The sequence below is a fragment of the Rhinichthys klamathensis genome, unplaced genomic scaffold (assembly GCF_029890125.1).
Source record: "Rhinichthys klamathensis goyatoka isolate OS25496 unplaced genomic scaffold, OSU_Roscu_1.1 h1tg000011l_1, whole genome shotgun sequence".
In the NCBI taxonomy this organism is placed as follows: domain Eukaryota; kingdom Metazoa; phylum Chordata; class Actinopteri; order Cypriniformes; family Leuciscidae; genus Rhinichthys; species Rhinichthys klamathensis.
The window spans coordinates 19,441,669-19,460,087 of record NW_026606564.1 but is presented as its reverse complement, the minus strand read 5'-3'; the positions used below and the strand labels follow the sequence as shown (position 1 = coordinate 19,460,087).

The 18,419-nt window shown below is 42.4% G+C and overlaps 1 protein-coding gene across 1 annotated transcript in view; it reads left to right on the top strand.

The window, feature by feature from the left end:
* The window catches only part of LOC130100468 (ribonuclease inhibitor-like), a 669,359-nt gene that overhangs the window by 520,463 nt on the left and 130,477 nt on the right, over positions 1 to 18,419 (top strand). The window contains exon 8 of the mRNA XM_056265946.1: positions 2,929 to 3,102. Coding sequence (XP_056121921.1) covers positions 2,929 to 3,102 — 174 coding nt within the window. The remainder of the gene's footprint in view (positions 1 to 2,928; positions 3,103 to 18,419) is intronic.

Below are 18,419 nucleotides of genomic sequence, written 5' to 3'. Positions count from 1 at the left end.
GCATAGCCGATCCTGATGGTCCGGATGAGCCAGCGAGACGGACCGGGGAGCGCTAACCAGGCTCTCAGAGACCGTACAAGCGGGACCAAGGGGACCGTAGGCGTACCCGGAGTGGGGCAGCGAAGTGGAACACAGGGACCTGGCTGGGGGGGCTCTCTCTGGGAGGCAGCCCCCAGCGAGGTCTGAGCGGGCTGTAAAGCGCTTACCTGGTTACACGGGGCAGGAGGTGCGGGAGGCGGCTCGGTGGCGTTCTCAAACCGTACACTGCTGCCAGCTGGCGATAGAAGAGGAGGATGAGAGTGGTAAGGATTTTGTCCCCCCACTGCTCTCCGAGTCCTCTTCGGACCCAGAGATGATAGAAACTGCTCTTTTATTGAAAATTTGGGTACCGCTGGCTCTGGGGCCAGCGGCGGAACAAAACAAAACAAAAGATTTTACACCCGGCCCTCTTCCTGGGGAGGGAGCGATGCGGCCATCGTCTCCTGGAAAGCAGTCCCTGCCATCTCTGGGTTGCCCGTCCTAGGGCCGCTTGGTGCTGGCTTTGCCGCCCCTCTTGGTGGGAGCCTGGACGGGCGGGGCGTTCTGCCTGCGACTGGCTCCCGCGTCGCAGCAGCAGCCTCCACCAAAGGGGCGCCGCGGGAGCCGGGGAGGGCGCAGGCGGACGCCCCGGGCGACAAGCAGACTGAGGAGCCGCCGGCGGTGGGGTGGAGGCAACAGCTGACCGCCGAGGCAGGATGTGTTTGATGGCCTCAGTCTGCTTCTGTACAGCCGAGAACTGCTGGGCGAAGTTCTCGACCGCGTCGCCGAAGAGGCCGGTCTGGGACACGGGGGCGTTGAGGAACCGGAACTTGTCGGTCTCCCGCATGTCAGCCAGACACAGCCAGAGATGGCGTTCCTGGACCACCATTGTGGACATCGCACGGCCCACTGAGCGAGCGGTAGCCTTCGTCGCACGAAGTGCGAGGTCCGTCGCCCGCCGGAGTTCTTGGAACACCAGTGGGTCATGACCACCCTCGTCCAGTTCCTTCAGTGCCTTGGCCTGATGGACCTGGAGCAACGCCAAAGTGTGCACGGCAGAGGCAGTTTCCCCACAGGCCTTGTAAGCCTTGCCGGTTAAGTCCGACGAGTACTTACAGGCCCGGGAAGGGAGACACGGTTCTCCGCGCCAAGTGGAATTAGGGCACAGTTGCATAGCAACGGCCCGCTCCACCGGCGGGATGCGCGCGTAACCCTTAGCTGCCCCGCTGTCAAGGGTGGTTAGGGAGGAGGAACTACTGGAGCGGTTTCGGGCAGTAAAAGGTGCCGTCCACGTCCCAGTGAGCTCCTCATGCACCTCCGGGAAGAAAGGCTCTGGGGTGGGTTGCTGAGAGCGAGCACGCGCCACCCCGAGATACCAATCATCCAGCCTCGAGGGTTCAGGACCCGGTGGAGGGTTCCACACGAGTGCGACCCTCTCGGCGGCCCGGGAAAGCATGGCCATCATCTCCGGGTCCGTATCGGGCACCGCTGGCACCCCCGAAGGAGGCAGCGGCTCTGACACGTCGTCCGCAGAGACATCTGACCCACCCTCCGATGCTGCGATCGACATATGTTCATCGCCGGGAGCGCCAAAGGAAACGGCTGGTACACACCTCGTGGATGGTCCAGCGCGCTCCCTTGGCAGCTCACATGGTTGCGGAGGCTGAGAGGAGTGAGGGTTCCTAGGGGGTTGGTTCCCCGAAGGAAGCGCGCTCACTGTAATCCTCAGGTCACCCGCGCCAGCGTCCGAAGCAACCCTCGCAGGAGGATTGGAACGGGGCGCCGGCACGGGGACTCCGCCTCTTTGCAGGAACGAGAGTCTCGACCTCAGCTCCGAGATGGTCATCTTCCCACAATGGGTGCATGACTCATCCACGAACGCTGCCTGTGCGTGTTGTAAGCCCAGACACACAAGACAGTGTTCGTGACCATCCGGCGATCCCAGGTAACGACCGCATCCAGAAACACACAGATAGAATGTCATCTTTAAAAAGACGCAAACTATCTGTGTAAGCTCTTTTAGGAACTGCTCTCGCTGATACTGAGGCACACAGGGGGACAGATGCAGACGATCACGGCCGGGAATGTGCACCCGTACGTGCACTGATCAGCTCTCGTGCTCAGTTTACCAGCTGTGAAAACAGCTTTTGTGTTTCTTCGCCGGTGAGAGGAGATCTGTCCACGCTGTCGCGCCGTAACACCCGTACCAGAGAGAGAGAGTTTGCTTGAAGAAGTCACTCTAAGCAGAGGCATCGAAGTTTAGGCTGCGAAGCAAAAAGCTGAAGTGCAATCACACAGCCGCTCGTTATATATCCGCGCTGACGAGGACGCGCAGCTGTTGCAAATGATTGCACGCCAATGTGCATTGGCTTGTTTTAGATTCACTCGAAGTAAATTGGCTCTCTAGCGAGATTCCTATTGGTCAGTCTGACCTACGTTGTAGTGACTGACCGATAGGGAACTATTGTTATTTCTCTGTCTTCAGTCTGAGTTATTGCAGTATTACAGAGAAACAGAGTCTCATCCTGACTTCAGCTCTGAAATCAAACCCGTCACACTTGAGAGAGCTGGACCTGAGCGGGAATAATCTAGGAAACACAGGAGTGAAGCACTTATGTGCCGTACTGAAGGATTCACACTGTAAACTTGAGAGATTGAGGTCAGTCACATTCACATACATGAATCAAAATGCTTAAAATCACTTCTGTTTAAACTAGAACACATTAACATTATATTTGTAAAAACAATTTCACCTTAGTATTTTGTGATCTGGTGAAATAAAGATGAAGATCTCTCTTCCTCTGTCTGTTTTATTTGCTGACGAAGATGATGTGACTTTACAGAATAAAGAGTCTCTTATTTTCTTCATTCTCTCTCTCTCTCTCTCTCTCTCTCTCTCTGCTAATATAGGTTAAGATACTGTGATATGACAGATGAAGGTTGTTCTGATGTGACTTCAGCTCTGAAATCAAACCCGTCACACCTGAGAGAGCTGGGCCTGAGCTGGAATAAACTTGGAGACTCTGGAGTGAAAAACCTCAGTGATCTACTGATGAACCCACAATTCAAGCTGGAGAAACTACAGTTAGTATCATTATACTGTACAGCAATTACAGTGTGACTGAAGTTTATTTATTTGAAGACAGCAGGGCTTATGTTTCATTGGTTATAGCAGTGCACTTTCTGGGTTTCCCTATTGCTCACATTTTTGTGTGTTTTTTTTCAGTGCTGTCAATCGATTAAAAAAATTAACTTGATTAATCACTATTAAAAACAAAGCTTTTATAGGTTTATATTTAGTTTATATATTTCACTTTCTGGGTTTTTTAAACTAAAACACTTTATACTCAATATATGACAGTGAGTCTGAGTTCACATTATATCTGTGTAAAATTCTTCACATTCATGATTTGTTTGTAAGATAATCTCTCTTCCTCTGTTTGTGTCTCTCTAGTCTATATGGCTGTGGCATTACAGATGTTTCTTCTTTAACTCAGTCTTTGACTAACTCAAAAGCACTGCAGTTTTTAAAAGAGCTTGAGCTGAGAGGCAATAAGATAGGAGACTCAAAGCAGCGGCTCAGAGACGAGCTACGAGACTCAAACTGTGTCCTGAGGTGAGGAAACATCACTGAGATATTAAAGAGATCTTCATTTACCTCTGATATGTGAACAATCCTTTCAAACATTCGTGAAAGGAAATTATCATAAAGCTTTATTGCAACAAAGGGTTTGTGTGAGAACAAAATGTGAAGTTATTGAAATGTTTAACACAAAGGAGGAAAGAGAACAAAAGCTCAGTCACAGCTTTATACATCAACACCTGCTTTATGAACTCTGTCAGTTTGTGTTTAACTCAAAATAACATTAGTATTTGCTCCCTGTGGTTTATTCCATACGCCGTACACTCATTAGTTTCTCCTTTACAGAGACTCAATAGGAGTCGCACCGACACACACAGACACACATATGAACATGATTCAGGCTTTACATCTATTATATTTAAAAACGCATATCTATGCAAGATCATGTAAAGTCGGTTATTAATCTGATTACAGGAATTCAATTTAACTTATTTTTTACTCAAAAAACAGTAATTGAAATATAATAATTTGCACTTTGTTCCACTGAACACTGATTGTTTTCTCTTCTGTTCCACTTTACAGAGTAGATTAAGATCAATCACCAAACGTCAGTGGATTTACATCATGATTTAAATCTGTGAAACGGAGATGAGAGGAGCAGAAACCATCAGGCGATCCACAGAAGAGTCTCACTGCTGTCTATGAGGAGAAATACATGTGTAAATGTGTTTCATACAGGTGGAAGAGACTCAGACTTCACTATTAAATAAAGCAGCGTGTGTGTTAGCATGCGTATTAGAAACATGTGATGTTGAATGATTAATGTTGGTTTATTATTCAGCCAAATGATGGTTTAGTTGTAATTAAAGGTGGAACAGAGGAAGAAGCTCAGATGAGTGTCAGCAGAAATCTTCACTATCAGGCCTGCAAATATAATAATGTTTAGACTAAACTCATCCATAATGATTAAAATATGTCTAATCATAAACGTGATTGTCAAGTATAGCACATAAATGTTTCAAAAGATGTAAAGTTTACATGCAACTTTTAAACATTTACATTATCTCTGTAACATTTTATTCACAGAATATCTTTATTGTTATTGTTGTATTGTATATGAAGTTAGTTATGTGTGTGTGTGTGTGTGTGTGTGTGTGTGTTGCTGATGCACAGATGTACAGTATATTGTCTTTGTTCTGTGGATGAAGTCTCTTCTCCTCTACAGACCGACTAAACATTTTCCCCAGTGAACAGCATTTGTGTGTGTTTCACTCGCTCCTCAGAGAGCAGACGGATGTGGGCCACTTCAGGCGATGATGCGGCACTGCAGGCCTTCTTATGGCCCCGACAAAATGTATGTGAGCCTGAAGTGGCCCACGTGTAAAATGGCAAATATGGCCCAAATATTTAAAATCACATGTGGGCCTTTTTAGGCAAAGATGCGGCACTCATGGCAATGTGTAATCTGAATGTGGGCCTAAAGTGGCCCATATGATAAATAATGAATATGGCCCAAATATCACAAACCAAATGTGGGCCACCTATGGCAAAAATGTGGCACAATCGACAATGACTAATCTGGGTGTTACCAAATATTATTATCTTAAAACATAACTGGGCCAGTTTTGGCAAAGATGAGGGACTATAATCACTGTGAATCTGAATGTGAACCCATGGGCGTCAGTGTGGTCTGAAATGTGCTGGGGACAGAGACACATTCATTTTTTTTTCTCTTTCGCGCTGGTCATGTTTTGAAAGATGATGTCCTGTAGCTTACTAATGTAAATAAATAAAAATGTATACAAAAATGTGATGATGTCCGACTCGTTTTATGAAAAAGAAAGCCTTAAGTTTTTAAAAAGCATTAGACATATATGACCCACTATTCTGCTTCAAGTAGCCTACCATGTTGACAATATGACATGACGTGGTTTAATGTACCTAAACAATGATTACCCAATTTCTCTCTAATGCTCCTCATAACCACTGAAAACGGTAAAAAAATCAAACCCAAAGTCCAGTTATTATGGAGGTTATCTGACATTAAGCGTTTCTGCTTCACATTTTCAGCAGGGCAGCGGAGCGGCTGTCGACTCCCCACGGTTCTCATGGGCTTTATATATAAGTCCTAACGTGAAAAAGCTTTACGTGGTTTACCTAAACAACGATCACCAAACGATTACAGTTGTTGCAGTGTTATGAACAGAGAAGCGTGTAGCAGCGCAGCCGCAGAAGGCTAAATTGAGCTCGAGGTTTTCAATAAAAACAGTGGTGGGTAGAAAATGACTCATGACGAAATCTGGTGGGGACGCCTATGTGTGAACCTAAAGTGGCCCACACATGACAGAGCAAATATGGCCCGATTACATTGCTGTGGCGAGCAGGACGAGGTCGAGGGCCGTGAGAGGACGGCGTGAGGCCGGTGGCGTGATTGATAATGAGTGACTCCAGCGCGACACACAGTATCTCTCGCATCTCTCACGGAGGAGCGGAAGCATAAAAGGAGGAGAGACAGTGGAGATTGAGAGAGGAACAGGCCTGAACTTGTGTTATGTTCTGTTTCTGTCGTCCGCGAGCGGCTGCTGGCTTATACTTTCATTTGTGTAGATGTTTTATTTTGTTATTAAAAGTGTTGAATGTTCGCCGGTTCCCGCCTCCTCCTTCCCATAACAACGAACTTCGTTACAATTGCAAAATAATTTGGACAACATTTGGCAAATGAATGGCACAGTCAGCACTGGATAACCAGGGTGTAAGCCTTATGGCACAGTAAGCAACATGTGTGTGTGTGTGTGTGTGTGTGTGTACTGTAGGGATGGGAAATGAAGCCTCATGAAGCACTGAGGCTTTCCCCTGAATGTTTCGGGAAAAGATTCGAAGCATCGAGAGTGTCGAGACTTCCGGTAATGGCGGAGCAGCGCTCAGTCGCACCACAGAGCCGCTCGCTTAATAACAGTCTTCTGGCCTCCCAACTTTGCTTTTAACGACGGTGGAACTACTTTATTGTTGTCGGTAACGTTTTTACACCATATTATGTCCGAACAAAAACAGAATAGGAAACAGAAATGTAAAGGCAGAGCTCAAGCGCTGAAGCTAACGGACCACAACTACGTTGCTAGCCAAAAAGGTCAGGGCCCGTATTCCTAAAGAATCTAAGAATCCTTTTAGAAAACTCTTAATTTAGCTTAAAAACTTTTACGTAGGAGTCTTAGCTTAAGAGTGATTCGGGACCGATCTGAGAGCAACTCTGAGTAAGGAAAAGACAAAAACTCTCATCTTAGTGAGGAGGCGGGGCTGACCCCGTTGCTATGTATGACACAATCTTTTGAAGACTGTGATTGGTTGGTTGTCCAAGAAGGAAAAAAAAGAGCCATTTTAAGTATAGAGTTTACTCACACATGCACACACACACACGCACATTATTTTTATGTATATAAATCCTTTTTTTTACCTTGCTGTTAATTTGATTGGCTTAGAATGATAAAAATTGTTCCACTCTTTCCAATTACACTGATTGCTGTCTATTTAAGTGGTGGTTTGAATGTTTGTTTTGAAAACATGGATTAAAAAACAAGAAAGACGAGAAAGCCTGACTGGTCAGAAGAACCGTGTTAACTGTTAGCCGAGTTAGTGGATAAACACTAGGCCGTCCTTAAAGGAAAATTCGGGCAGGGTGTCACAGCATGGAGTGAGAAGCGGACGCGGGAGCTTATAGCGCACATTATTAACGGTTCATTCCCCTGCTTGTGCGCACCAGGGAAGCCTGCTATTCATAACTGCAGTTTCTTGAGCCTGCAAGGTGGGAATGTCCAGTGGAAACTAAATGAACTGCGACACAATAAGAGGTTCTGAAAGTGCTGTAATGTTTGTGTGATCACTGCTTACAGAAGGTTGTCACAGACCCAAATCACTATTGCTTTATTGCATTTTCCCATTTGCCAAATATCTTAATGTAGTGATCATTTCTGGCGTTATGGCATTCCTGCGCTGTGTCGGAGATATTAGCGTGTCTCTAATAAGATCAGTCACAAACATGATCACTGCACAATCTCATCTATAGCGTCTTATTAACTCACTGTCGTCATCTATTGTCTGCATCACATTTCTTCTCCCTCTTCATCGTTCTGTCATTTTCTCCTCTGCTAAAGAAACTCTTAAGCCTCTTAAAAGTCCTCATCCATACTCCTAACAATTTTGACCTTAAGACCTCTTTTAAGGGTTAAGATGCTTTCTGAATTACTTTTTTCTTTACTAGGATTTTTTCTTTAATTTTAAGAGTAAACGCCCACATTTCTAAGAATTTTCTTAGAATTTTGTCACTAGGAGCTACTTTTTACATTAAGATTCTTTAGGAATACGGGCCCTGGTCGTGAGATATTGCACACGTTGCGAGTCAGTTAACTTGATAATCGCGTCAAAGCAGCTGGTACACGGCACGACTGTCCTGCACGAATTTTATCCCGAGCCGGCGGCAATCACATGAGCTTTTGCGCTGAACACAGAGACCGGAGCTTTCAATGTTGCAAGCAACTATATCGCTTCAGATAGAAAAATGACAGAAATGTGCAAATGATTTGTTGAAAAGCAGAGAAAAGCCATCCCTTTCAACATAAATAACATAGAGAGAGAGAGAGAGAGAGAGAGAGAGAGAGAGAGAGAGAGAGAGAGAGAGAGAGAGAGAGAGAGAGAGAGAGAGAGGGTGCGTGTGTGAGAGAGAGAGAGAGAGTGACAGTGTATGCGCACGTTGTATGGTTGCTGCCACTGATGCCGAGTTCAGACTACACGATTTTAGCCCCGATTCTGGCTCGCCGACAGGTTTTGAGAAATCGCCGACAAATGCCCGAAATCACAGGCAAATCGGTGCTCGTTCACGCGAGTGACAATCACGCAGTGTGAATGAGCAAAGACGCGATCTGAGAGAATCGCCGACGAGTCGCCGACGCCCGTGAGATATTTGGCATGCTAAATATCTGGACCTGTCGGCGATTCACAATCCTTTTGCGTGACCAGCAGCAACAGCAGGACATTTGCAAAATTATTTATTTACCCCCTAACTCTCTTTGCAAAACACAGTCCTTGCTCCCCTCGTCTTCCCAACCATTTCCTGCACTGTTTATTTATTTATTTATTTTTCATTTTCGCTACAAATCAGTGCACAGACAATTTGGATCGCAATCTTCTTGTAGGTTATCATTTTTGATAACAAATTCAGTGTCGCGCGAGAACTCCGGTCTCACGCACGCGTGATCTTCCGTTATTTCCTATCACTTCTCGCGTTTGTTTGGTTGTGAAACGTAGTTTGCGGACCAGGCAGAAGTTGTCGGCGATTCTTTCTTTTGTAAAGTCATGCAGTGTGAAACCTCCTGTCGCCGATCCATCGTGCAGTGTGAACACAGCAGCAACTGAATGTTACCCCAGATAGTCATGCAGTGTGAAAACAACAGTGACCCGATTATTTTGAAAATCGTGCAGTCTGAACTCGGCATGAGCTGTAGTCCCATCGATCTAGCCTGTGACGTGGCTGTGTATGATTTGGCAATAGGGGACAGCCTATACGCTGGTTAAAATCGGGCCGACTCCCCGAATTTTTAAAACATGTTTAAAAATGATCAGGAGGTCGGGAGGTGCTCGTAAAGTGCTCGGCTCGGCTCGTAATGGGCTCTATGCACGCATCACTTCCGCATTGGCGTAAGGATGTTTGGACATTTCTGGTTAACGGAAGAAAACATTAAACAGTGACAGTCGACATTTACGGTGGCAGAGACGAAGTTCACAAGGTGTTTGCTGGAGTTGCCAAAGTGTCTGTTAACGATATCCGGAGGATCGTCCGGGCATCCAGTACGACAACACCACGCAGCAAATTAGATAAAGGCTTTACATTAGACGTTTCTTTATTTCTTTGCAACTTTGAAGGAAATTTGCTAACGCTAGCTAGCGTTTTAGCGTAGTGTTTTAAGTCATGACTCCGTCCTGCTTCAGGTTAATCATGCTTTAAATAAAGTTTAATTATGTGTATATACCTCTCACTTCATGTGTTTGTACTTTTATTAAAGCATCAGGTAAAAATAGGGCAACAAATGAGATATCTGTGAGAGCCCACTGCTACCGCTCAATGAAGAAGCTAAAGCCACCACACCAGCTGAAAGTAGGACTAGATTAAGTGACCAGTTCAAAAGTTCTGTTGAACTTGTTTAAGGTTCTGCTCAACAAATGTTTTACTCGTTTAATGTTACCACATTTCAGCTTTGATGAGCATTTCTAAGAGAGCACCTTTGTGGTTTTCACGAAAGCTGAACAGTGGTAGCCTAATACAGAACAGGGTGGCTGAGTGGGAATTGCCATGCTTTGTTGTTGGGTCTGTTAAACAAATTGGAGTTCGGTTTAAAATCAAAACAATAATGAGATTACTACTTTTGCCTGACTTGATGACTGCAAAGACAGTAAAATATTCCACTCAGCTATTCTTCAAACTGCTGTTGTTCTACTCAAACCTGTCCTGTCATCTTTACTTCATTCTTTATAAACTTGAGGCCCAACTTCCTTGCTTTTGTACTTGATGTTTCTACTCTTCAAGAGGAATTAGGAGCAAAACCTGAGCAAAATATGGGTGGGTGGGGGTGGGGGGTATATATTTAACATGTTTCATATTCTCGTGATTTGTTTTTCTTTAACACATACATGCCCAAATACCTCTCTATTAAAAAGTAAATGGAAGCTTTAGCTTAAGTTCTGTCAGGAAGACTCAATCAGCGCGCCATGTATTACCTCATTCCTATCCAATCAGGTGTTAACAGTCACAGTATATAAGATTGGTACTTACACTTGTCTGAGTTCGCAGATGCTGACGCTGCCATTCACCTCCATCCTCCCCAACCACCACAAAGACGGTACCTTCCCCTCCATCCTCCCCATCACCACCACCAGGATGGTCCCTTCCTTACCTCCAGGGGGTCGGCTGCGCCCCCGCCTTCATCTCAGGCGGGACATGCAGATTCGGCTAACCTCGCTTTGCTCGCTAAGGACGGGGCCTACGCCAAAGAACTCATAAATTTATGCTTGCTGAGCTGTCAATAAATGTATATAGCTTTTCAATTTATCTCCCGAGTCTTTCTGGTAGAACTGAACAGACACATTAATTTTTGCATTTATTGTACAATCATTTTAAAGTTTATTTTGTCAACGGTCTTATTTACAACATTCAATATTAATCGTCACATACACAAATTGTAACATATCAAATTGTAAAATAAATTGTAATTGTAAAATAAATAAATGTAAAATAAGTTTTGTACTCTCACCAGTCAGCACTTACACTGCAGTATACACTACCTGTTATAGATGTGTAAATAAATCATTTACAACACTTTCTGCTTCCCCTAATCTAAAGTGTAAACTATTCATCACTTGTAAATGTGTTACACATTATTGATTCTTGAAGTGGTAATCTATGAATGCTGTGTAACACATTTACAACCCTAACCCTAACCCAGGTGGCTGGTTCTGTCTGCTTCCAAAAGGCCATCAGGTGGGCGTGACTTGCAAATCTGTGGGACATACTGTAGGTGTTACATTTCATTACATTACATTAAGTGCCCATACACAACATTAAATTGCAAGCATGTTAGCATCCGTATTGACAGTTACTGTAAACATCCTGGAACATTTAGGCACTCAGGTCAGAAACTGGACCACACACGTCTGTCCTTTTGCTTACTGCTCTTCTCAGTATTTTAAAATACAATGCACTAGTAGATAGATCTAGATAGTTTTAGATAGATACTTTTCTCATCACGAGGGAAATTCAAGGTTTCCAGTAGCTTACAACAACACACATCACACATGCAACATTTAAACAGATAGGCTTAATAATACTAATCAATGTTGAAAGCTCTAAAACGTCTATATTAAAGGGGTCATATAATGCCATTTTTGTACAAGCTAATATGATTCTTTAGGGTCTAAATTAAAAGTTTGTAATATACTTTAATTAAAAATTCTCATTAGTATTGTAAGAAAACACTTATTTTACCTGGTCAAAAACAGCTCTGTTTTCAGCACGCCGTTTCAGTGCATATGACTTTAAATGATCATGAGCTTTGCTCACTCCGCCTCTCTGTTCTGCGCGTACACCGTTTGTAACACAATAACACAATAACCACGCGTTGTTCATTATAAATGTGGGATTATGAATTATATTGAGAACGTTGTACATAGAAAACATGCCGTAATGTACCCTGAGTGTAAACCGACGCATTCATCGTGAAGCGTGCAGCTGGCAATTTGCAAAGATTATATAAATATTAATATAAAGATTAATAAAACGTTACACTCACTTTAGTTCTTCTGAAGGTTCAGCAGGAAGACGAATAGGTTCCAATCCTTTATTCAGGTGCAGCTTCTCAGCAAAACCAGCTTTACACTGATCCTCGTTTATAAAGCAGTCCACTGAGAAATGATTCGCGCAAACATGAGAGCATTGACGTTGCTCGTGGGGAATATTCCCTTCGAAAACAAACTCAGCCACTGCGTCTTCAGCGGTTCGGATTCAGGAACATTAAAATGACTGCTGTGTTCGTTATTACACCCAAGAACAGAACACCACAATCGCTTAGACGCCATTCTGCTCATAGACAGTGCTCCAGCATATCAACAATGACCGCGCCGGTCCGCGCAGACTATGATTGACAGGACGAGCGAGAGCGGGTCTGTGTTGAATCACTGCTGTCAATCAACAATCGCGGGAGGGGCGTCCGTTTTATTGACGTCACAAAAACGAACGGCTCAATTTGAGGCAGGGGAAAACATATAAGGAGATTAAAAACAAAAACACTGGATGGATTTTTATCATTATATGATGGTTGTGTACAGGCACTGCCAACACACATTTCAGTACAATCAACTTGTAAAAGTGCATGTACCATTATATGACCCCTTTAAACAAAGGTGGACATTTTAATTTACCTTGTGAAGAACCTTCTGTCATCATCTGATCCAGCAAACTGCTCCAAGCAGAACTTGTTGCTGATAGATATCTCCTCTATTACGTTTCGGAGTCTTGCTATCTCTTCATGAAGTTCTTCAGTGCGGTTAAGAGACATATCCAGCGCAGCAGGTTCACTACTGTCGCAGTAGTCATGGTCAGGAGGATAGTCCAATTCCACAGATGGATCGTGCGTGGTTTCTGTATTGGGACGCTCGGTCCTTTCCCAAACTCCGGGCCGTGGGGCTGGCAGACTGAAATTGTTCCACTGAAAAAGCACGGGAACAGCTCCCTTCTTTAGACGTCTCCGCCCAGCTGGAGTCAGAGGCTCATCACGTCTTCACTTTGAAAGTTTTGGCTGCAGACTCGTGTGTTTGTCGGATGTTAATCACCCAACGTTTATGTAATTCAATGTCTTTGGGAAAAGTAAAAAAACTAACTGAAGAATTGCATGTTGCAGACACTGTGGCTAGAAGCAGGGGCGTCATGCAAGCCAAAATTCTGGGGGGGGCACAATCTGAGACGTTGCAATTGTTTTCTGACGGGTGATATGGATCATGTTAGGAGGGGTCAGGGGGTTTCTCCCCCTAAATTTTTTTTTAATTCTGGCTGCTAAACATACCATTTCAATGCAGTTTGGGAGGGACAGAAATACCTTAACGGAGCTAGCGGCAACACTCCTCTATCTGATTCTGAGGACTAAGTTAAAGTATCTATTTTGTAAGTTTATGTAAAAGACAGGTTGATGAAAGAACTGTAAGCTCAAATTCAAAAGCTTTTGAAGTCTACTTCATCAAAGCATGTTTACACACACACTTACTGTACACTTAGGCCTACTACACATGATTTTAAAAACAGTACCATTGCAGTTTTTATGTTATGATTTTAAATTTGTATGTGACCTAAGAACGATCTTACATTAAAGGTAGCCTACATAAAGGTGTTGAGGTCTGACTTTGTGGTGCTCGGAAATTAAGTTATTTTAATATTAATATGTGGTGAAGGACTTTGAAAGAAGTTTGACAGATTTCAGTGCTTAATAAGGTTAACACTACCCCGTTTATTTGAAAATGGTTAATATTTGACAGAAATGTAAAAAATTAATCAAATCAAATGCAATATGTATAGCGATCTGTATAACAACTATGCTGTAGGCATTTGGGGGGTAGTCCTACTATGATATTAGACTACATTAAAAGATAATGAATTTCAAACCTGAACCAAACATATTTTTTAATTCAAAGATCAAAGTCTGTCATTAGTCTTTAGTCTGCCAAAAAAAAAAAAAACCCATTAAAATCATGAACTCAAATGTCATTGTGAAAAAAAAATGTGTTACTGTTGTAACAGTATGTAGGCTAAATCAGACCTTTCAGGCTATAGCCTAATGCTAATAAGCCTTATGGCAAAATTATTATTACAACTAAATTGTCGGTCATTAAATAGGAAAACTAAATAATTTTGTAGATGATTTGCTTTGTGTAGGCCTAACCCGACATCAGACATTATAAGGCCCGGACGAAGTTTTTGTTTGCACACAGTGACGCGACCAATCAATCACTCCTTTAATGCTGCGTTCCAGCGAATAGCGCGTCAAATTCACGCCTACCGCGTCTAGTTATAGCCTACGCGTGAACACTTTGAATCCATTCGCGCGTCAAGAGCAAATGACGCGCGTAAAAAAACTAAAGTTTAGACTGGCTGCTTGCACATTCACTGTCCTCGCGGCTGCGGCTGCTGCAATTGGAAGAGGCTGGCTGCAGGACGACTCAACTTCCACGGACAGTTTTTAATATTTTATATCAAGATTTTGCTTTAGTATAATTTTCGGGACAATTAAGGCCGGTTTCGGGACAACAGCTTAGATTTCGGGACTGTCCCGATTTTTTCGGGACTTCTGGCTAGAAGAGCTGTCTTCCCGCCTTTGAAAGGACAATTTTGTACGTTTACATGTCATCGCGTTATCAGTCAAGACAAAGTACAAGTAAAAACATTAACATAAACAACACAACAATGACGAAAATGAACAGTTTTGGGTGTTTTGACGACAAGCATTCAATGGTAGCATAGGTAGCACTTCACTCTACAATAACCGGGTGTTTACAACCATCCTGAGATTTAACTGGAAATACATCATGCTCGCCAGTGCATACTGCCCAGAGCCATAGAGAGAAAGAGTTGCGACACTCCCATAGACCTCCGTTGTAAAAAATGGCGGCGCTTTTAACCGCCTACTTCCGGGATTTGAAGATCTGATTAGTTCCAAACACTGTCATTTGGGCGTTGGACCCCATTCACTTACATTGCTGCGCGTCGAGTTGTTACAGAGATAAGTTGCTGAAATATCGACCTCTTTTGAATTGTCAACTGTCTATATTGTATCAGAGGCCCTTTGCGATGCTTATACTGGTCTTCATTTGTATATGCACAGCGTAATCATTTATATTTTATCTTGGTTGTTTCAACCAATTTTCAAGCACTGCCTGCTAGCTAGTTAGCTAGCGCGACTTCTTCAGCTGTGACAGTTCGGTAATGAATCGCTACCACCTTTATAATATTCATATTTTCAGGCTTCCTCTCCTAAAGTTAAATACTTTTAATAATTTGAAACCCCATGTTTGCATCTGCCTTCAGCCCTGGTTTTTGTTTTTCTTGTTCACACACACTCACACAAGCACACATTTTTGTTGTCTGTCATTGTTTAATAAAACATTTTATTTTAAAACCTTCATTTGTATCAGCCATGCTTAATTGCTGTCTCAATAGCTGTAACAGAAGTTACAAGTGTTTTGTTAGTTAATTGCTTAAGTTACTTGGGTTGAGTTACAGCTACCTTTACTCTTAGCCTACTATGTACACTAACCCAGAGCCATAGAGAAAAATCTTCACTCTGCACTTACCTATAGACCCAAACATAAAAGCGTAAATTCGTTTTTAATCTGTTATAGTTTTGATAATATCTAATATCTTAATCTTAAAATGATATTCTTAGTCTTAACATAATCATGTTTCGTGTTGTGGTCCTGGGGGTGGCCACTTTCATCAGAAGAAGTGAGCTAGCTTCTAAGCGAATTCTGAATTTGCGTGATCACGAAGGTAGGCGAAACCTTGAGTAGGCCTAGTGATGAATTGCTTACTTGTGAAAGTGTGCATGTGTGAAACTACACTACCGTTCAAAAGTTTGGGGTCAGTGAGAATTTTATTTTTATTTTTTGGAGGAAAGAAATCAATACTTTTATTTATCAAGGATAGTAAAGACATTTATAATGTTACAAAATATTCTATTTCAAACAAATGCTGTTCTTTTGAACTTCCTATTCATCAAAGAATCCAAAAAAAAAAAAAAAAAAAACTGTACTACTGACAGACCAACAACTGTTTCAACATTGATAATAATAATAAATGTTTCTTGAGCATCAAATCCTCATATTATACGGATTTGTGAAGGATCATTTGACACTGAAGACACTGACACTGGTGATGCTGAAAATTCAGCTTTGATCACAGGAATAAATTACACTTTACTATATATTCACACAGAAAACAGCTGATTTACACTGGAATAATATTTAATACTATAACTGATTTTTGTTGTATTTTTAATCAAATAAGCGCAGCCATGGTTAGCAGAAGAGAATTATTTTAAAAGTATTTAAAATCGTACCGACCCCAAACTTTTGAACGGTAGTGTACATGTAGCCTAGTTAATGTAAAAAAATATGTTGCCATGAGTTATTGATCACATTTCCCCCCAGTGTACTTCATTGTAATGAAATTGTGTTTTCCTCTTTTGTGCAGTTTTAAACACCAACACTTTTATCTGTTCCCAAGCAAGTGCTGAAGCATGTGCAGTAAGTTGACTTTTCCAAACTTTACATCAAAAGGGAAGAAAGTACAACACTTTGTAATGCCCATTTCCCCCCCAATGCACAGAACAGTGAAGAAACTCTCTCAGATGACTGTCTTTTGGAGAAAGTATCTTTAAATAACTTTACTTAATTTACACTTGAGTACCTATTATTTCTGAATGCAATATGTGTTGCAGGAGTCCACATCTACAGAAAGGCCTACAGAAGAGTCTGGACAAAGCAGTTATACAGAGGTGGGCAGTGTATACTTTTCCTTTTATTTTTTGTTGCATAAGGCTTGTGTTGACAGGTTTAACCCAAGCCCCCCTGCCCCTAGAAAATAGAGTATTTTTTTGGGGGGGGGGGGGGGGGGGGGGGGGGACTTGACAACTTAAAGAAAAAAACTGGCACTATAGAGTTAGAGATAGAGTTGCTTCAAAGGAACTTCAGAGTAAGTGCTAATATATTATTTCACACAGAGTACTATTGCTGATCTTGATCTCTTATTGCAGGCAAAATATGACTTGATCACTGGCTTTTCTTTACAAAGAACAATTTAAATAAAAAAATCAAAGAACTAAGCATATTTGTCTTGTCTTTTATTAAACATTTAATGAAATGTTTTATATTTTTGCTGATGGTGGAAATGTTGTGTAATATGGCACTTGTAATGTCACAGGCCCTGTCAGGCTTTTCAGACACTGAAATCTTCCCTTTAGTTGGCCAAAGTTCATTTCATTGTGTGACCATCTCTTGGCTAGAGCTGCATTGTAACTGTGTATGTAATACAGTGAGCTTGATAATTATATTTTTCCTTACCATGTTCAAGTAATGTGCATAAATGTGAATCTCTGTGCTTTCACATTTGTGATATAGAACAGTCACACACCATCTAGAGATTTTAGTCTGTCAACTGCCTTTTTTTAAATTTGATATAACATTACTACAGTTTTTTTCAATCGCTAACAAGCGCTTACCCATACTTCAGATACTTTTTCTAAACTCTTAACACAGACTCACACCTACAAAACACAATTGGCCAAATGGTTAATTTTCTTCTCAAAAACACATTTTGTTAAATATATACTAACTCTTCATTTCAAAATAGAACACATCTTTCTCTGCACACACTAACTTTACCAAAACACTGAAAATCTGTCTCAAAATGAAATTATTCTGTCAAAGAATAACACTTGTTTTCACTTCACAAGGTGCATGCAGTCAATCAAAGTACACCAGGTTTCAAAATACTGGCTATTGTTGACATTACAAAAACTGCATAGACTTTGATGTTTCAGTTTTACAGGTATTTGCATGCAAAACATGCAATCCAACCTTTTTACACTAAATTTCTTGGTTGGGAACTGTATGTCCACATGTACAGTAATGTTCACATTCAAAAGCATTCTAGTAAAAAGCAAATCAGTTTTTTCCCTTTACTGTTTACAACAGGAGGTACAGTAGAAACACGGTATGAAAGAACAGAAAAAGTTTTACAGTATTGCTTACAAAAAAAGCACAAAATTACTGTATCTAAACTCTGCGATCTTCAGGGTTAGGCCACATGTTTTCATCAAATATTGCACTTCTGCACCTCTCACTGCACCTCTCACTGCACATCTCACTGCACCTCTCACTGCACATCTCACTGCATCTCTCACTGCACCTCTCACTGCACATCTCACTGCACATCTCACTGCATCTCTCACTGCACCTCTCACTGCACCTCTCACTGCACATCTCACTGCATCTCTCACTGCACCTCTCACTGCACATCTCACTGCACATCTCACTGCACCTCTCACTGCACCTCTCACTGCACATCTCACTGCACCTCTCACTGCACCTCTCACTGCACATCTCACTGCACATCTCACTGCATCTCTCACTGCATCTCTCACTGCACATCTCACTGCACATCTCACTGCATCTCTCACTGCACCTCTCACTGCACCTCTCACTGCACCTCTCACTGCACATCTCACTGCAC